The sequence below is a fragment of the Coptis chinensis genome, chromosome 7, assembly GCF_015680905.1.
Source record: "Coptis chinensis isolate HL-2020 chromosome 7, ASM1568090v1, whole genome shotgun sequence".
Lineage (NCBI taxonomy): Eukaryota > Viridiplantae > Streptophyta > Magnoliopsida > Ranunculales > Ranunculaceae > Coptis > Coptis chinensis.
In genome coordinates, this window is record NC_141462.1 from 54,994,311 (window position 1) to 55,008,788 (window position 14,478).

General features: G+C 36.2%; 3 protein-coding genes across 7 annotated transcripts; 2 read left to right on the top strand and 1 right to left on the bottom strand.

Annotated features, from left to right (window-relative positions):
* The first annotated feature begins 5,725 nt into the window (after nt 1–5,725).
* Nucleotides 5,726–7,693, top strand: LOC147488014 (protein LOW PSII ACCUMULATION 1, chloroplastic-like). 4 transcript variants are annotated; one of them, XM_086573161.1, is made up of 3 exons: nt 5,726–5,883; nt 6,326–6,550; nt 7,197–7,613. In XM_086573161.1, the coding sequence occupies exons 1-3, from the start codon at nt 5,726–5,728 to the stop codon at nt 7,315–7,317; spliced, it is 504 nt and encodes a 167-aa protein (XP_086429287.1). In that variant the 3' UTR covers nt 7,318–7,613. The 4 variants fall into 4 exon arrangements, 3 of the variants coding, with proteins under 3 accessions (XP_086429287.1, XP_086429285.1, XP_086429286.1); XR_015202459.1 differs by lacking the exon at nt 5,726–5,883 and adding an exon at nt 7,619–7,693 and having other exon boundaries at nt 6,039–6,550; nt 7,197–7,511; XM_086573159.1 differs by lacking the exon at nt 5,726–5,883 and having other exon boundaries at nt 6,039–6,550.
* Nucleotides 5,795–9,985, bottom strand: LOC147488015 (uncharacterized). 2 transcript variants are annotated; one of them, XM_086573163.1, is made up of 4 exons: nt 9,607–9,985; nt 8,100–8,228; nt 7,871–8,024; nt 5,795–7,793 (listed from the first exon to the last, which is right to left on the bottom strand). In XM_086573163.1, exons 1-3 carry the CDS (start codon nt 9,808–9,810, stop codon nt 7,899–7,901), a joined length of 459 nt encoding a protein of 152 aa, XP_086429289.1. In that variant the 5' UTR covers nt 9,811–9,985; the 3' UTR covers nt 5,795–7,793; nt 7,871–7,898. The 2 variants fall into 2 exon arrangements, with proteins under 2 accessions (XP_086429289.1, XP_086429288.1); XM_086573162.1 differs by having other exon boundaries at nt 5,795–8,024; nt 9,607–9,969.
* A 232-nt stretch (nt 9,986–10,217) lies between these two features.
* Nucleotides 10,218–11,201, top strand: LOC147488016 (uncharacterized). Its single transcript, XM_086574227.1, has 2 exons — nt 10,218–10,345; nt 10,490–11,201. Exons 1-2 carry the CDS (start codon nt 10,218–10,220, stop codon nt 11,199–11,201), a joined length of 840 nt encoding a protein of 279 aa, XP_086430353.1.
* The last annotated feature ends 3,277 nt before the right edge of the window (nt 11,202–14,478 follow it).

A 14,478-nucleotide genomic window follows, 5' to 3' on the forward strand; every position in this document is an offset into this window, starting at 1 on the left:
ATTTTTGTTATAGTGTTTGTATGAACTTGAATTTTATTAGTGTTAGTTTTAAGAATGTGCCTCCATATATTTGCTACACAACACTTTTACATTTAAATTAGCATTTGCATATATTCTTGTAATATTAGTATGAATCTTTAAAATTCTTTTAATGACTTGGATTTTCTGGAGCATGGACATTTTCTACATCTTTAACGTACTATTCTCTCTTTATTAAATTGTGAATTCCAGGGCTACTACCTTTAGTGAGATGATACTAAAACGCTGAAGTCGCTTAATACATAATTTTTACCTCACATGTTAATGTTAATTAGTTAAATGTGCGGGGAAAGCATTTGTATATGATTTAAATGGAAAATTGAAGAAATAAAATATATCTATTTTGATCGTGCTTTACAAATGGATTTTGGTATGTGATTCGACATATACTATGTTCTTTGCATGGTGTATATTAAGATTGGAATAGATTGTAACCTATGTATAACCTTTTGTGTAGTTTCTATATGTAATAACGTCTTCTTGGTGAACATTGTTATCTTCTTTGTAAACTATTATGGTTTTTTTGTTGGATTGATTGGAAAATGGTTGGATTTGGATGAAAGTGCATTATGACAGGTTTCCCATTCTTGAAAATGCTAAAAATATGAAGGAGGTTAAGTCGAAATTTTGAAAGGAATGATTTATTTTGAGATGTAGTATTCGTCTAATATGATGTTTTCCAAGATACTTTTCATTTAGAGTTTATCTTATTCAATGAACTCTTTACTTTCCACTGATTATCCTCTCATAAAAATCTGAAATTGAGTTAACAAGGGAATAGGCTGAGTCATCAATGAACTGACATTATCCTTTGTTCTTATATAAGGTGTCATAAAGATTCACCTATTAATCTCTTAATCAATAATCAATAAAATTTTAGAGGCTCATGAAGGCGGATCTTGGCTTCTCATTGCATGCAACTTCAATATTCATAATCATCCCCAACCAAGGGGAATTGAGGATCTCCTTAGCCTAATAATAATTATTATGTAGTTGTGCGAGATACATAGGTTTATCATTACAACTAGTGGTTTTTCATTCAAATATATGATTATATTAGGATTTATACATTTATTGGTTTTATTATTGCCTATATTTTAACCTATCAATGGAATCATATTAGCAATACAATTTGATCAAATTTAAGCATGTTGAAAATTGTCATATGATCTAAGGAAATAGAATAATGGATTGTCCGTGTGTTATCATGCATGTGTATATATAGGGAGAATAAAATTGATGGATTGTTTATGCAACCAAGGTTTTGTTGATGCTTATATAGCTTGAAAAGGGATGAATAATTTGAATATGGTAATGGTGAAGATAACAACATCAGTTTGGTGTATGTAATGTGGTTTATTGCATTTGACTTAACGTTTGTGGCCATTTCTAGATAAATATTGCTTAGCTAACCCCCCATGTTTTACATACTTTATAACTAGGGAATCAAAATTCAAAGAAAGCATTCACGCAAAAGTCAATGTGAGGTTATATTTATTACACTTTTGAGATGGCGTCATGTATTTCAATGCAAACCTAATGTTTTTGTCATGCTTAATCATCTAAAAGCCACGTAATATATATATATATATAACCTTTGGGTGATGATACCAGAGGTCTGGGGCTCGAACCCCACCAGCATCGAAGAGTTATTGATCTCATTTAAAATAGGCTTGCCAATAAAAAAAAAAAATAATAATAAATAAATAAATAAATATATATATATATATATATATATATATATATGGTGGGGTTCGAGCCCCAGACCTCTGGTATCATCACCCAAAGGTTTTATCGACTTTGCTAGTTGGCACTTGCAAAAAAAATGTGTAGGCAAGCCTGTTTTTAAAGAGATCAGTAACTCAATAGTGTGTAGCGGGGTTCGAACCCCAGACCTCTGGTATCATCATCCAAAGGTTTTTACCAACTAAGCTAGAAGGCACCTACGAAAAAATGCGTGGGCAAGCCTGTTTTTAAAGAGATCTGTAAGACCCCTATTTTCTATTTACATTATTTTTCGTAACAATATTTAGTATGTCTGTATTTAATTGTATTTTTCTGGTCAACGTGCTAATATGTGGGTTTGACTTTTGATAGAAAGAGAAAGGAGGGAATACCAAATAGTAATTTCGAATAATGTTAAGATAGGAAACTAGTATTTGAATTTTTAATGTTGGGTATAGATTATCTTTAATTTTCGGAAAGTTTTAAATAAGAAGGAAATAAGATAGTAACATAAGGAACTTAATAGATATAGTACTTTTAATAGAAAATAACATTCCATAGTTTTGATATAAGAATAGTTAGTAAAATAGGAAGTTGGGCTAAATATATAGTGTCTACGGAGAAAGGAGGTTTTTCTCAAAAACACAAACAACACACTCAAGCAAAAACGAAGAAGAACGGCGGATTTTGCGAGCTAGCTGGGATTGGTTCTCGCGTTGTCGTATTCGATATTTCTTTTTGCCGATAACACAGGAGGTGAGTAGTTAGTTTTCTTTTCTCGTATATACACCCAGGTAACCTTACTGTAGAAACACGTTTCGTTCATTCTTTCATGCCTGCTCATTTCTGTTCAACCATGGTTCTTCTCTGTAAGGTTTAAACTTATTAGATTTGTTATTTGTTAGGACTGTTGAAACCTTTAGGTGGTTGTAAAGGGAGGCGCGAGCCCCCAAACCTCCTCCCCTGTAAATATCCATTACTGTGATACTGAGGGCTTGGATTTTATTTGTAATTTTCGTTGTTGTAAACTGTTTTGGTTGTGTTGTGGGTTGTTGGTTTAATCAATGGTGGTAGTGGGGAGTTTGTGGGGGGGTTGAGAGCTCCAAGAACATTAATGGCGGTCGGATCTGTGATTTGAGAGGGATTGCGAAAACTGAAAATTTGGGGTCGCTTGGTGAAGTAAAGTTGTGGGGTTTTTCACCCACACAAATTTCGCTAAGTTATTTGTGGGTGGTGTGTGAAGGATTTTTGGGGGTGGCTGGAAGCTAGCGGCTGTTGCTGCGAAGTGGATGACCGTGAGAGCGATCTAGTGCTCCCGATCGCTGTGTAATTTTTTAGACTTGGGACTAATTAGTTGGGCCGGACCATATTAGTTTTTGGTTTGGGCCGGTTTAAAAGGTTTGTGTGGGCTGGTCCTTCGAAGGTTAAGTGGATCGGATAGTATTCTTACTATTCTTACATCTGTTGAGTTTAGATAATTTCAAGTTGGGCCATATTAGTTTATGGGCTGGGTTAAGGCTTAAGTTATTGAACCAGGCCAGTTTAGCCCAGACGATTAGGACTAGGGTTTGAACTCCTTTTAAATATGGGTTTGGGTGAGGACCGGTTGGGATGACCACTGGTTAGGACCATTGACTGTTGGGTTGACTGTTGACCCGTTGACTGTTGACGTTTTCCAAAATGTTATAGATTGAATTTTATGGACTAATCCGATGATAGGATGTTGGTGACACTTGCAGAAACTTGTTTGTCAGTATCTAATATAGATTTGACATTGATCTTCTGTGAATGTTGACACGTGAAGAGAGGGAAATTTTAAGATGCATAGATATATACATTTGAATAAATTACGTAACGAAAATCCTAGAACCTAGCTACCACAACTCATGTCATTTGCCCTGTGTGGGCGTGTGCAATTTGATTGGCCCTTCGGGCGTTTCAGTAAATCTGAATGACCCTTCTAGTGTAGCCGAATAGTGGCTTGATTATCTCGTTCGCAAAAATTTAAAATGAGATGTGCATTACTTTTATGCCAAATAGTGGCATTACTTACATAATGGCTTTCGTGTGAGGGTTACCTGGTGTGCGGTATCCTGCTCAGGGTAGTTACGCACGGAGTGGTTCATTATGTAAGGGGAGGCATGTGGATGTACATGTTCGGCGTTGGGTAGCGATTGTGGTAGCCAGGGAAACTAGGTAAAACATAGAGACGACGTGTTACTAGGGACACTTGATAAAGGTTACTGCCATGATATTTTCCTCAGGTGTGATTATTGATTTAAGACTTTCAAGTTAAGTTTCATTTTTGCTATGATTATTACAAATTTCTTGCAAGAGAGTGAGTTAAACTAATTATTCTTGCAGAGAGGACCCACTTTGCGATAGAGCATGCATAAAGGTAAGTACTAGGCTGCCATAAGTTATTTACTCTTAATTAGAAGCTAAGGTGCCATTATGAAGGAACTAACTACCTTAAGATAAGGCGCCTCGGTGGAGGAACTACCTGCCATGTAAAGAATGAAATATTATGTATATCTAAATGGTTTTACTAAGGCTACTCATACCAACATTATTTATAATGCTGACCCGATTTGCATGTTTGCTAATCGGGTGTGTTCTTATATGAACATAGTCGATCATCTGGGACGAGGGTTACCGATGTTCGAGAGAGGGTCTTTGCTTCGTGATTGATGTTAGCATTTATTTTTAATAAGATGTCGTTTCATTTTTCCTCAGAGATGTAGTGGAATTTGTTGGGGACATATGTTTAATTTATTTTTTTCCGAATTCTTAAGTGAAGAAGTTTGTAACTTACTTTTGACCACAAGTTTCCATAATGATAAGTGAATGTTTTGAGTATTTTATTGTTTAGTTTTTCGGCATGTGTTATTATTCATTAGGGTTATGATATAGATTGGGTTTTGAGGTTGTTGTCATATCTCGGATATCGAGGAGTCGGATATCATTTATATTATCTGATTTATCGAAATTCGGGGTGTGACAAGATCAGTAACTCAATAGTGTGTAGCGGAGTTCGAACCTCTAGTACCATCACCCAAAAGTTTTACCAACTAAGCTCGAAGGCACGTAATATCATTTTCGTATAGACCAAGTTCGCAAAAATGTTGAGTTCCGTATCAATTATAATATGGCCATCAAGTCGCTCAACTTAGCAACCTTTGACAATCTTGAAGCTATCTTTTGTCAAACCATAATTTCTACGTAAAATTCACGACTTCGAACAAAGTGTGAGTATGTAGGAATAGTAGCCTTAGTAGGAGTGTCGAGTGTTGTGCCCTCATACATTGTTTCCAAGAGTGGTGTGGCATGGGTCGGTTTGGTTCGGTTTTGGGTTGAAACCGTTATTTGAACCGCCCTAATCGGTTTAGGTATTATAAGAACCGAACCAACCCTACACCTTATGTTTAACCGACCCGCAACCATACCAATACCTTATGGTTAACCGATCTGCAACTAAACCAATGTATTTTACAAAACCAAAAATTGACCCGAACTAATAATTTTTTAGTTATCTGTCTTTAATCGTAACCAAACCAAAAACCAACATTATGGAAGAATAATCAAATAGCTTTTAAGTATATATATATATATATATATATATATATATATATATATATATATATATATATATATATATCAACTTTTTGGTAGTAATATGGTTTAGTTCGGTTATTTTCGATTTATAATTCTAAAAACTATTTACCCAACCAAGTGACCAACCCTATTGGTATTCTATTTTTTTAAACCGATTCGAGCCAACCCAACTCATGGCGATTCGGTTCGGTCCGTTTAAATGGTTTTGTGACACCCCCTAATTGTTGCCAACTAATTTTTTCCCGCTGGTATCTCGGTGAAAAATTTAAGAATGCCGCCCAAATTCCAGTTGCCCACTCAAAATTGAGAGACCGTAATCCGGGAGCGTAGCGAACTCCACTTTGAAATGTCCAAAATTACCCTCACACTACCAACTTCCCAGCAAAAGTTCCATTCCCCGCAAACTTTTCCTTCTGCACAAAACAATACAAACCAAACAAACTTACACACTACAGAAATCACTTGCTCTGCAGCTAACAAACCATCTTCACCTACAGAAATCAGGTATCTCTTTGTAAACTGTCACTACAGAAATCCAATTGTAATAATGACTTTTCATTTAAGTAGTTAAATTTTTGTTACTGTTTTCTTTTTTTCAATTATACTGCGAAGATTCGAAGTGAAGTACTAACACGGTAACACCATTTAGATCAGTTAGAATGTTTTTTTACTTAGCATTTATAGCAAATGCATCATTAGGAGGAATAATAGCTACTACGCAGTTAATAGCTGCAGTAACAGTACATAACCAAGCTATGGACACTATTGAAATATTAAAAGGACTTGGTATAGACTTAGGAGCAGTTTCAATTTTTGCATTTTTATATTCAAGAGAAAACAATGCGCAGATTGCTAGACTTTCAAGAGAAGAAAATTTATCTAATTTGAAACTTCGGGTTGATGAGAAAAGAACTATTTCTGTTAATGCATTGAGAGGGATTGCTAGACTTGTTGTTGTTGCTGGACCGGGTTCGTTTATTATGGAGGCGTTTGAAAGGTTGAAACCTTTTACTGAGGGGTTGATTGAAAGAGGTGTGATTGTTGTTCCTTTTGCTACTGATGGGAATTTGCCAAAATTTGAAGTTGAAGAGAGTGAGGAGAGTGGTGTTGGTAGTGAAAAGAATAAGAGACCTTGGCAGCTTGTTCCTGTTAATGCTTCCGAATGGTCTAGGTATGTGCATTGTTTTTTAACTGCACAGCTACTTATTCATTGTTGCTTTTATATGTAGTACAATGCATTGTTGATGTTCATGATGATGGCGCTGTTTTTAGATATAGAGCTTATAACCATATCATACTTAGGTTGGGCTTAATATGAACCTTAAGGTTTTGAAGCGACTTTGATTAATTTGATTAATTATCTTCAAGGTAATTGCTCGCTAAGGGGAGGTGTGTTGTCATGTTCAAGCATGTCATGATGTCCACATTTGATAAAACTTCTGTAGCTTGGTAATGGCTGATATTTTTTTAACAAAGTATTGCATTGGTTTTTAGAGGGCGTCTAGTAAGAGGAAAATTGTACCAAAGCCCTTCAAGACTTGTTCACTTGATGTTTCCAAAAATCTTTTGTTTATGCCAAGCTCAACTGTGAACATCTTAAATCTATCCTGCGCTATATTTCTCCAGACTACTTATTAGTACTATTGCAAGATTATAATTTTAGTTTGAGACATGTAACTTTTGGACATAGTCCAATTGCTTCAGGTGTAAGAAAGCATATGTGAACAAGGTTTTGTAGTTTGATACGAATAATCCATACTGGGAATTTTTTTTGGGCCTTTAAGTATTTCTTTTAATCTTAAGATATTATGTACTAGCAGGTGGCTAGATGAACAGAAGAAACTGGCTAATGTGTCACCAGACTCTTACACACATATTTCTGCTTTTTACATGTTGCTAAGTTACCGAGAAGTGTTTTTAGTCAAAAGTTCGATCTGAACAATTTTGCTCATTCTGAAGATATATCTCTTTTCGCTTGGACGGTCGTGTCCGTGGAAGCGGCCTTGGTTACCCTCCTTGGAATGCTCTTGTTGCCCAATTACCACCAGTGAAGGGAATGTGGTCTGGTTTATTCGATGGATTTGATGTGAGGGTATAGAGAGAATATACTGATATCTGTGGAGAGAAATTAGGTAAATGCTCCATCAACTTCAACGACGACATTTAATGTCATCTATTTTATGTTCTGATAATAATTGTTCCTTATCTCTATAATTTCTTTTTGTTTCGTGCTTTATAGTTGTACCCCATACTTGGCTACTCTATTGAGCTTATTATGGTGATGAAGAGACCATTACTACTGAAGTCCTTTAAATACCAGTCAGTCATGCTACATTGTCCTATATCTGAAAATTTCAGAGATAGAGAAGTAAAACTCCCTCTTTTTCTACCCATCCTCCACTGGCGAATCCAATCTGTTTTAAAGCACCACTACTGAGGAATTTTAAAGAAAAAACACTCTGAAATATGTAAGTGATGTTCAATTGTGTACCTCTATACCAGGTACTGTTAAATTCAAATTAAGTTGTGCTGTCGAAGTTAAATGGATATCGGTTACTGCAGAGGTGTTGAGAAAAGAACTCTGGCTGTGTTCTAATCACGTCTAGCTTAAAATCCCAGGTCTCTATAAAGGGCTCCCACATGACCTGAAACCATTCGGAAACGTTTAGATAATTATTCAATTGCAGTCTACAGAGAAGACAACTTCTGACATGAAGTACCTTTTGAATGTTAAAGTAGTTGACCAACATGTCACTTGCAAGAGAAGCCTTCATGGCACTTCCAGTTGTGTCAGAACGCAACACTAGATTCTTCAGGAGGATCTCCAGGATAGGTCCATTGCAGCTACACTAAAAGAGCACAGGACAAAATCAGCTACGGAAGGGTTAGCCTTCCACAAAGTTTAGGAAGAACATTACATAATGCATTGTAATTACACATCTTCATTAATATTGCAATAATTATAATACTGTGACAAAAGAATAAAATGAACCAACAAATCCAATAGGTCAAGAGAAATGTGCAATTTCAGTTTACACAATTAAGAAAGTCTTCTGGGTTAAATCAAAATTACTATGTAGAAAGAACATATAAGCTTGTGAACATTAACAAGCAGGCCTAGGGAAAAGTTCAAAATTAACCCAACATGAACTTCAAAAGTTGAAGAAACAAAACAAAACGCATAAATTGCAATAATTACAAATTAACCCATAGCAGCACATGTAGAGCCACAGCCACTCACGTATTATCTTTAATTTTCTCGTCGCATTACCCTTACAAGCTTTTATTTATGAACTATATGATTGAGTGGCAGAGTAAATCATAACAGTAAAACGAAGATACAAAAATCTATATCTTATTGACACACAAGAAGTTGATTTCACTGAAAATATTATCTCAATGTTTCGTGCCTACTAACACTACCAGGATGTAACAATTATCCAAACAGGATCACTTTCTATACTGCACCCTGCAATACAATGACTAAGCATGCCCATAATTGCGACTCTATCAAAATAAACCACCACTCAAGATGAAATCCCCGATGTCAATATAGAATACTCCACCAAATCACTATCGTTATAAACCAAAGTTGACAATCTTTACTGTGCTTTTGAGATGCTACACCGATGAACGTATCCCCAACAGACACTTGTTAACAACAGTATATTATAAATAAGAAGTTCAACATACAATTTATGGTGCTTTGTGTACACATGATATCATCTAGAGTTCCACCGGAGTTCAATTGCTTAAAGGAATAGCATACTGTTCATCCTTCTGAATTTAGGAGTTCAACTTCTCCCCAAAAATAGAAGTCTGAACGTAAGATCTATGTGCTACCCCTTGATGGAAAGCTTGATCACGAAGCCTTTACAGGTTGTCTCAATGACGCGACTGAAAAAACCAAGGGATACAGACTAGTTTGGTTGACGGAGCTAAATTTGCGTTTTGTCAATTGCATACAAAAAAAATGTTTTTACTTTTAAGCCAAGTGATTATGCATCAACGGTCAACAAATGTTTTTAGCCGAGTGATTATGTTTAGTGCAAGTTTTACAATGAATGACCCAATAAGCGCCAATTGAATTCAAAAGGCAAAAGTACAAACACCCAAACTGGCAAACAAATCTAATCTAGAATTCTCTTAGAATCCAGTTACACAGCTGGACATATTGAATTTTAAGTTTCAAATGAGCATTCATAACATCATTAAAGAAAAACATACCGTCCCATCTGTTAGAAGCAGAGAAGCCTTCCTTAATTGAACTTTCAGATCCATAACACTAGCTAAATATTGGAAAGTCCCAGTTTCAGGATTTTGATATCCAAGGATATTCCAAATGTAGAATAGCTGATGTGATATAGACATATCCAAACTGTCAACTTGAATGTTGACGCTGGTATGTTGCTTCTGCTCATATTTGGCCATTGCGTGAAGCTATTCGCCAGTTGTCTTTATTCTTTAACGTCCTATGCTCCAAAGTCATTTGTCGTGCGAACCTTTCGAACATGAGAAAACGCATTGTGGAAACTTTGTGTGTCTTTGAAAAATACTTCCCGCATTCGTTTTTTGTTTCAATGATACACTTTGTTGTGCACTTAGCGGAAGAGGCATAAATTTGCGGACCTGTTAGATATAGGTGGATGCATCCTTTTGAGAGGTGAGTAATGTTCTTTATATATATTTTTCTTGTGATTAGTATGTAGTCATTTTGTATTAATTAATGACACATGCACAGGATGATGAAAACTTATAAAAGGTATGTGACCAATCAGACTTTTGTCGAGGGTTGCATCCAAGAGCAATACCTCGTAGAAGAGGCGATGATGTACTGTATGGAGTACATTCATGATGGCAACTTGGGAAGCCATAAGAATGGGAGAAGGGTGATCATGAATGAGGATATTGAAAGTGCACACCCTATAGATAAAAAGGGAAAGCAATATGTTCTTCCAAATATAGAGTATTAACAAGTTCGCAAGTGGGTTTTGACGCATTTTTCGGAAAATGCCGAGTGGGAAGAGTAAGTCGTGTAGTTACCATTGTTTTGGTAGTCAATACTTGAGTTATGCATGTCAATTGTCCTGAATTTTTATTATTTTCACAGGAAGTATCAAGTATACCTCCAAAGTCAGAAATCAAGGGGTAAAAATTGTAGGGGCAGTCAAGCAAAAGAGTTGGACTACATTCCTTGGTTAAGACTACAACTACAAAATGAAAAAGTATCTCCTTTCAAGAGGATTGTTGATGGTCCATCTTTTACAGCGGTGCCATATAACAGATACACAACGAATGGGTATGTTTTTTATACATCGGATTCCGAATCAACGACTACAACACAGAATAGTGGGGTTTCCATGAAGGTTGTGACTAGTTTTAGGGCAAGCGCCAAGGATAGGAACCTTGTTGATGATGAAGTCACTTACTATGGAGTTGTCAAAAGAATTCTTGAACTTGATTATGTAGAATTTAAACAAATTGTGTTCTACTGTGATTGGGTGCGCATTGAGGATAAAACAAATGGTTGCACAGTTGATCCTGATACGAACATGGTATTTGTAAATCTTGGGAGGTTCATGAGGAATACAAGTGAGGTTGACGAGCCCTTTATTCTCGCTTCTGAAGCTAAACAAGTCTTTTATTGCCGGGATTTGAGTAGGGATAATTGGCATGTTGTCTTGGATGCTCCAAAGAGGTTGAGTCAAGAGATAGATGCTTATGAAGACCCATTGGTCTTCGAGGCCAGAACAAGTGCTAATGATTCTTCATCAACAACTCTATTTGAGGACGTTCTAGAAGTTGTAGAAGATTGGATTTAATCTTAATGAATAATTTTTTTTTTTATGTTGATGAATAATCTTAATTCAGGACGTTCTTAGGAAACTTATCAATGAATAATCTTTTTTTTTTTGTATGATTGATATTTATGGGAAAGCTTTTTTGAATTGGGTATCTTTTGTTTTTGTTCATCTTTTCCAATTCTCAACATGGTACATGTGAGTTAAACAGTATGGCTTGAACATCTTGGCTGTTCTCTGTCTAGTGGGTTTTTCTGTTTTTAGTTTTTTCTTCGAGTGGTGCAACATATGATACATGCTACATCTAGTCCATGTCTTGTTTAATTTCGTTGCCTTAGATTTTAACCATTTTGTTGAACTTTATATTTAGGTAAAAAGAAGTCATGTCAGAAGCATCTAAAGCAAGTGGATTTGAAGCAAATGAATCTGAAGCAAGTGAGACGACGACAAAACCAAAAGGTAAAGTAACATTTTTTATTTGATTATTAATTTTTTATTTAATAACGTAAGTTTGGTAGCATGCGAAAAATGAATAGATCCGTGTGTCCACCTGATTTTATTTCAGTAAACATTTTAATTTGTATTGTATCCAAATTTGTTTACTAATGATTTTGACATGTCCAATTTACAGGAAGAAATTGATCTTCCACTCATCCGAAAAGAATGCACTCTTTGTAAGCTTAATACAGCTTGGAAGCAGAAAAAATATGAACTTCGTCAGGTGTATGATAAATTTCCAACAAATGCAGAGCGAAAAAGAAATGTTCTTGTCAAGGTGAAAAAGGAAGAATGGGAGGCATTCGTCGACATGTGCTCAACAGAAGAGGATAAAACCAAGCGATTCAATAGAAAGTTAGTAAGGGAACAAATGAAGAACCCACATACAACTGGTAGAATGGGAGCAATTCCAGTTATTGAGCAGTTGGTAAACATCTATTTAATGCCATAAAGTTATCATATGCACTCAACTATTATTATTCGTTTAATATGTTACAGAAAAAAAAAATAGCCCAACTAGTGAGGTTTCAAGGACAGAAGGATATGTGGCCATCCATACGAGGAGAGATGGGAGTTGCATCAATTTTGAAACAAAGCAATCTCTTGTAAGAGACAACGAGACATTTATATAGTAATTGCTTATGTTTGTATGACCAGGTATTACGTACTTAAGAAATGGTGACTTTGATTTCTTTTGTAGGAGGAAATTAACAGACTTGTTAGCAATGAGCCTGACATAGTGGAAAGGGATCTAAACAATGACCCCGTTGCAATGATGCTTCTCATCTTGTTTTGGTTTTGCAAATGGGTTTTGTTCAAAGTTCTACCTAAACTTTTATTTGCTCAATAGGTTATTGGTCGTGATGGAAGGGGACGTGTTTGCGGTCTAGGTGGTGGTGTCACAAAGACTGTTTACCATGCTTCAGCTCCTTATAAGGAGATTGCTCAAAGAGAGAAGAGAGCACGTGAAAGCAGTGAGTCAGGTTATGAGGCGGTCATGGCAAGACTTGATAAAGCATACAAGGCTCGCAAGATACTTGAGGATGAAGTTGCAGACCTTAAGCGACAATCTTCAGGGCTTGGAAATGCATCTCAGGTAATAATTTGTTAATTTAATTATGTCTAGACTAAGAATATGAACATAGCATATGTCCCTTATTAAGTTAGGAGGAAGTGGATGGAGTTTCACCAAGTTCTCTCGCATTAATTATGTTAGATGGAAGGCAGAGAACAGGATTGTGCCTGGTGTCAATGCCAAGCTTCTTGGATGCCAAGAGCCATGATATTTTTACTTAGGCACTTTATCTGTTTTGGCCTTAACAAACCCAATATCAGGAGGACGCCATCTGACTTCCATTATACAACCTGTGTCCATTGACCAAATGAAGTTTGTTATATTTGGGTCTGGCTTTCGTTAGTGGGAGTTGTTCTGTTGTTGCAAGCAAGTCGAGCAGGTCTTCTTCGATCTTCTAATATGAATAACGCAATAGATTCTCCTGACTAAATCACATGAATATAACATCGAAGCCCATATAACATCATTGTTTGTCAGCATACTTTTTTTTTTCATCTTTTGGTGTCTTTTTTGGATCTTTCCCTTGGATGCTAGTGGGAGTATGGGACTCAACTCTAGTTAGACTCTTATCATTTGTCCAACTACAGTACACAACGATTCTAATTCTCTTGTTTTGATAGGGTCTATTTAGTTGAAAGAATATTTACAACATAGGTCTGTATGGCCTAAACTTGAACATAGTTTATTATGATTTAGGACTAACTTAAGAAAATAAACTGAGCTTTAACGCAGAGAAACTTGGCTGTTTGAACTCAATCAATACCATCTCTTAATGCATAGAGATTTCTTTCTGCTCTGACATGAAGAACTGCTTGTCTGCATGCACTAGACTTTACTTTGTTTGTACCGTGTTCCCTTTCTTTGCTTTAGCCGTTCATTCTTTGCTCGAGAGCGTACTGTCCCCAACTCTTTGCTCACAAAAGAAGCAACATACATCTTATTTGACTAAAGTGATTTTGACTAAAGAGAAATGGCCATAGAAAGGGTATCTCAAAAGAGCTACTGTTACTCTAAGAGATCACTCTTAGGAATAGAAATGCTTCCACACCCTTTCGATTGGCTTAGAAGTGGATTTCCCTTGGGCAACCAGTTGCTAGCCATGTTCCTATTTTGAGTGTTGGGCATTGAGTCTATCGGAAAGCCCAAATTCGAAAGCTGACATTGAACTCAGAAAAAAGCAAGCTAAGATACTCTGATTTGAAATATGCATTTGCTTAACACATCGATATTGACTCTCTAAGTATATCATTACTCCTACTGTTTTATGCCTAAGAGTGAATAACCTAAGTCAAGTACAACAGAATTAGGAAAGCCGAAGGTCAAGAACTCATGTATATTTCCGCAAGTTAAAACACATTGGTTCACTCGGTCACAGCCTCTCAATGTATTCCTTCCTTCGCCTTTTTGGGGCTATGGAAGGAATACTTGGAGTCAATTCCCTCATTCGCTAGAATTGATGTGTCAATGCTCCTCGTTCTGTACCCTTTTTGAAGGGTACCTCACTAGATTAAGCAAGGTCAAGTAATTTCGTATAAGATGAAAACAATTTATCATTGAGGAGAAAGAGCAGCATGTCATAGCCCCACAAGGGCGAGTCTAGACGCTTGCTAGATAGCAACATATGCTTCTTTCTCTAAAATAGGCTAGTGTTGGAGGTTTTCCTAACTAGATGTGCTTCTGGTGCTTTCGTTCCCTTCTTCTTTTCCTCCTTTTGCCAAGTTCTTG

Bases quoted from the DNA above. Each gene is read 5' to 3' on its own strand.
- LOC147488014 (XM_086573159.1), top strand. From the start codon at position 6,039: ATGTTTTTTTACTTAGCATTTATAGCAAATGCATCATTAGGAGGAATA. The intron at 6,551-7,196 runs GTATGTGCATTG...ATTATGTACTAG, and splicing joins AATGCTTCCGAATGGTCTAG to CAGGTGGCTAGATGAACAGA.
- LOC147488015 (XM_086573163.1), bottom strand. From the start codon at position 9,810: ATGGCCAAATATGAGCAGAAGCAACATACCAGCGTCAACATTCAAGTT. The intron at 8,229-9,606 runs GTATGTTTTTCT...GTGCTCTTTTAG, and splicing joins TGCTTCTAACAGATGGGACG to TGTAGCTGCAATGGACCTAT. The intron at 8,025-8,099 runs GTACTTCATGTC...GAATGGTTTCAG, and splicing joins ACTACTTTAACATTCAAAAG to GTCATGTGGGAGCCCTTTAT.
- LOC147488016 (XM_086574227.1), top strand. From the start codon at position 10,218: ATGGAGTACATTCATGATGGCAACTTGGGAAGCCATAAGAATGGGAGA. The intron at 10,346-10,489 runs GTATTAACAAGT...TTATTTTCACAG, and splicing joins TATGTTCTTCCAAATATAGA to GAAGTATCAAGTATACCTCC.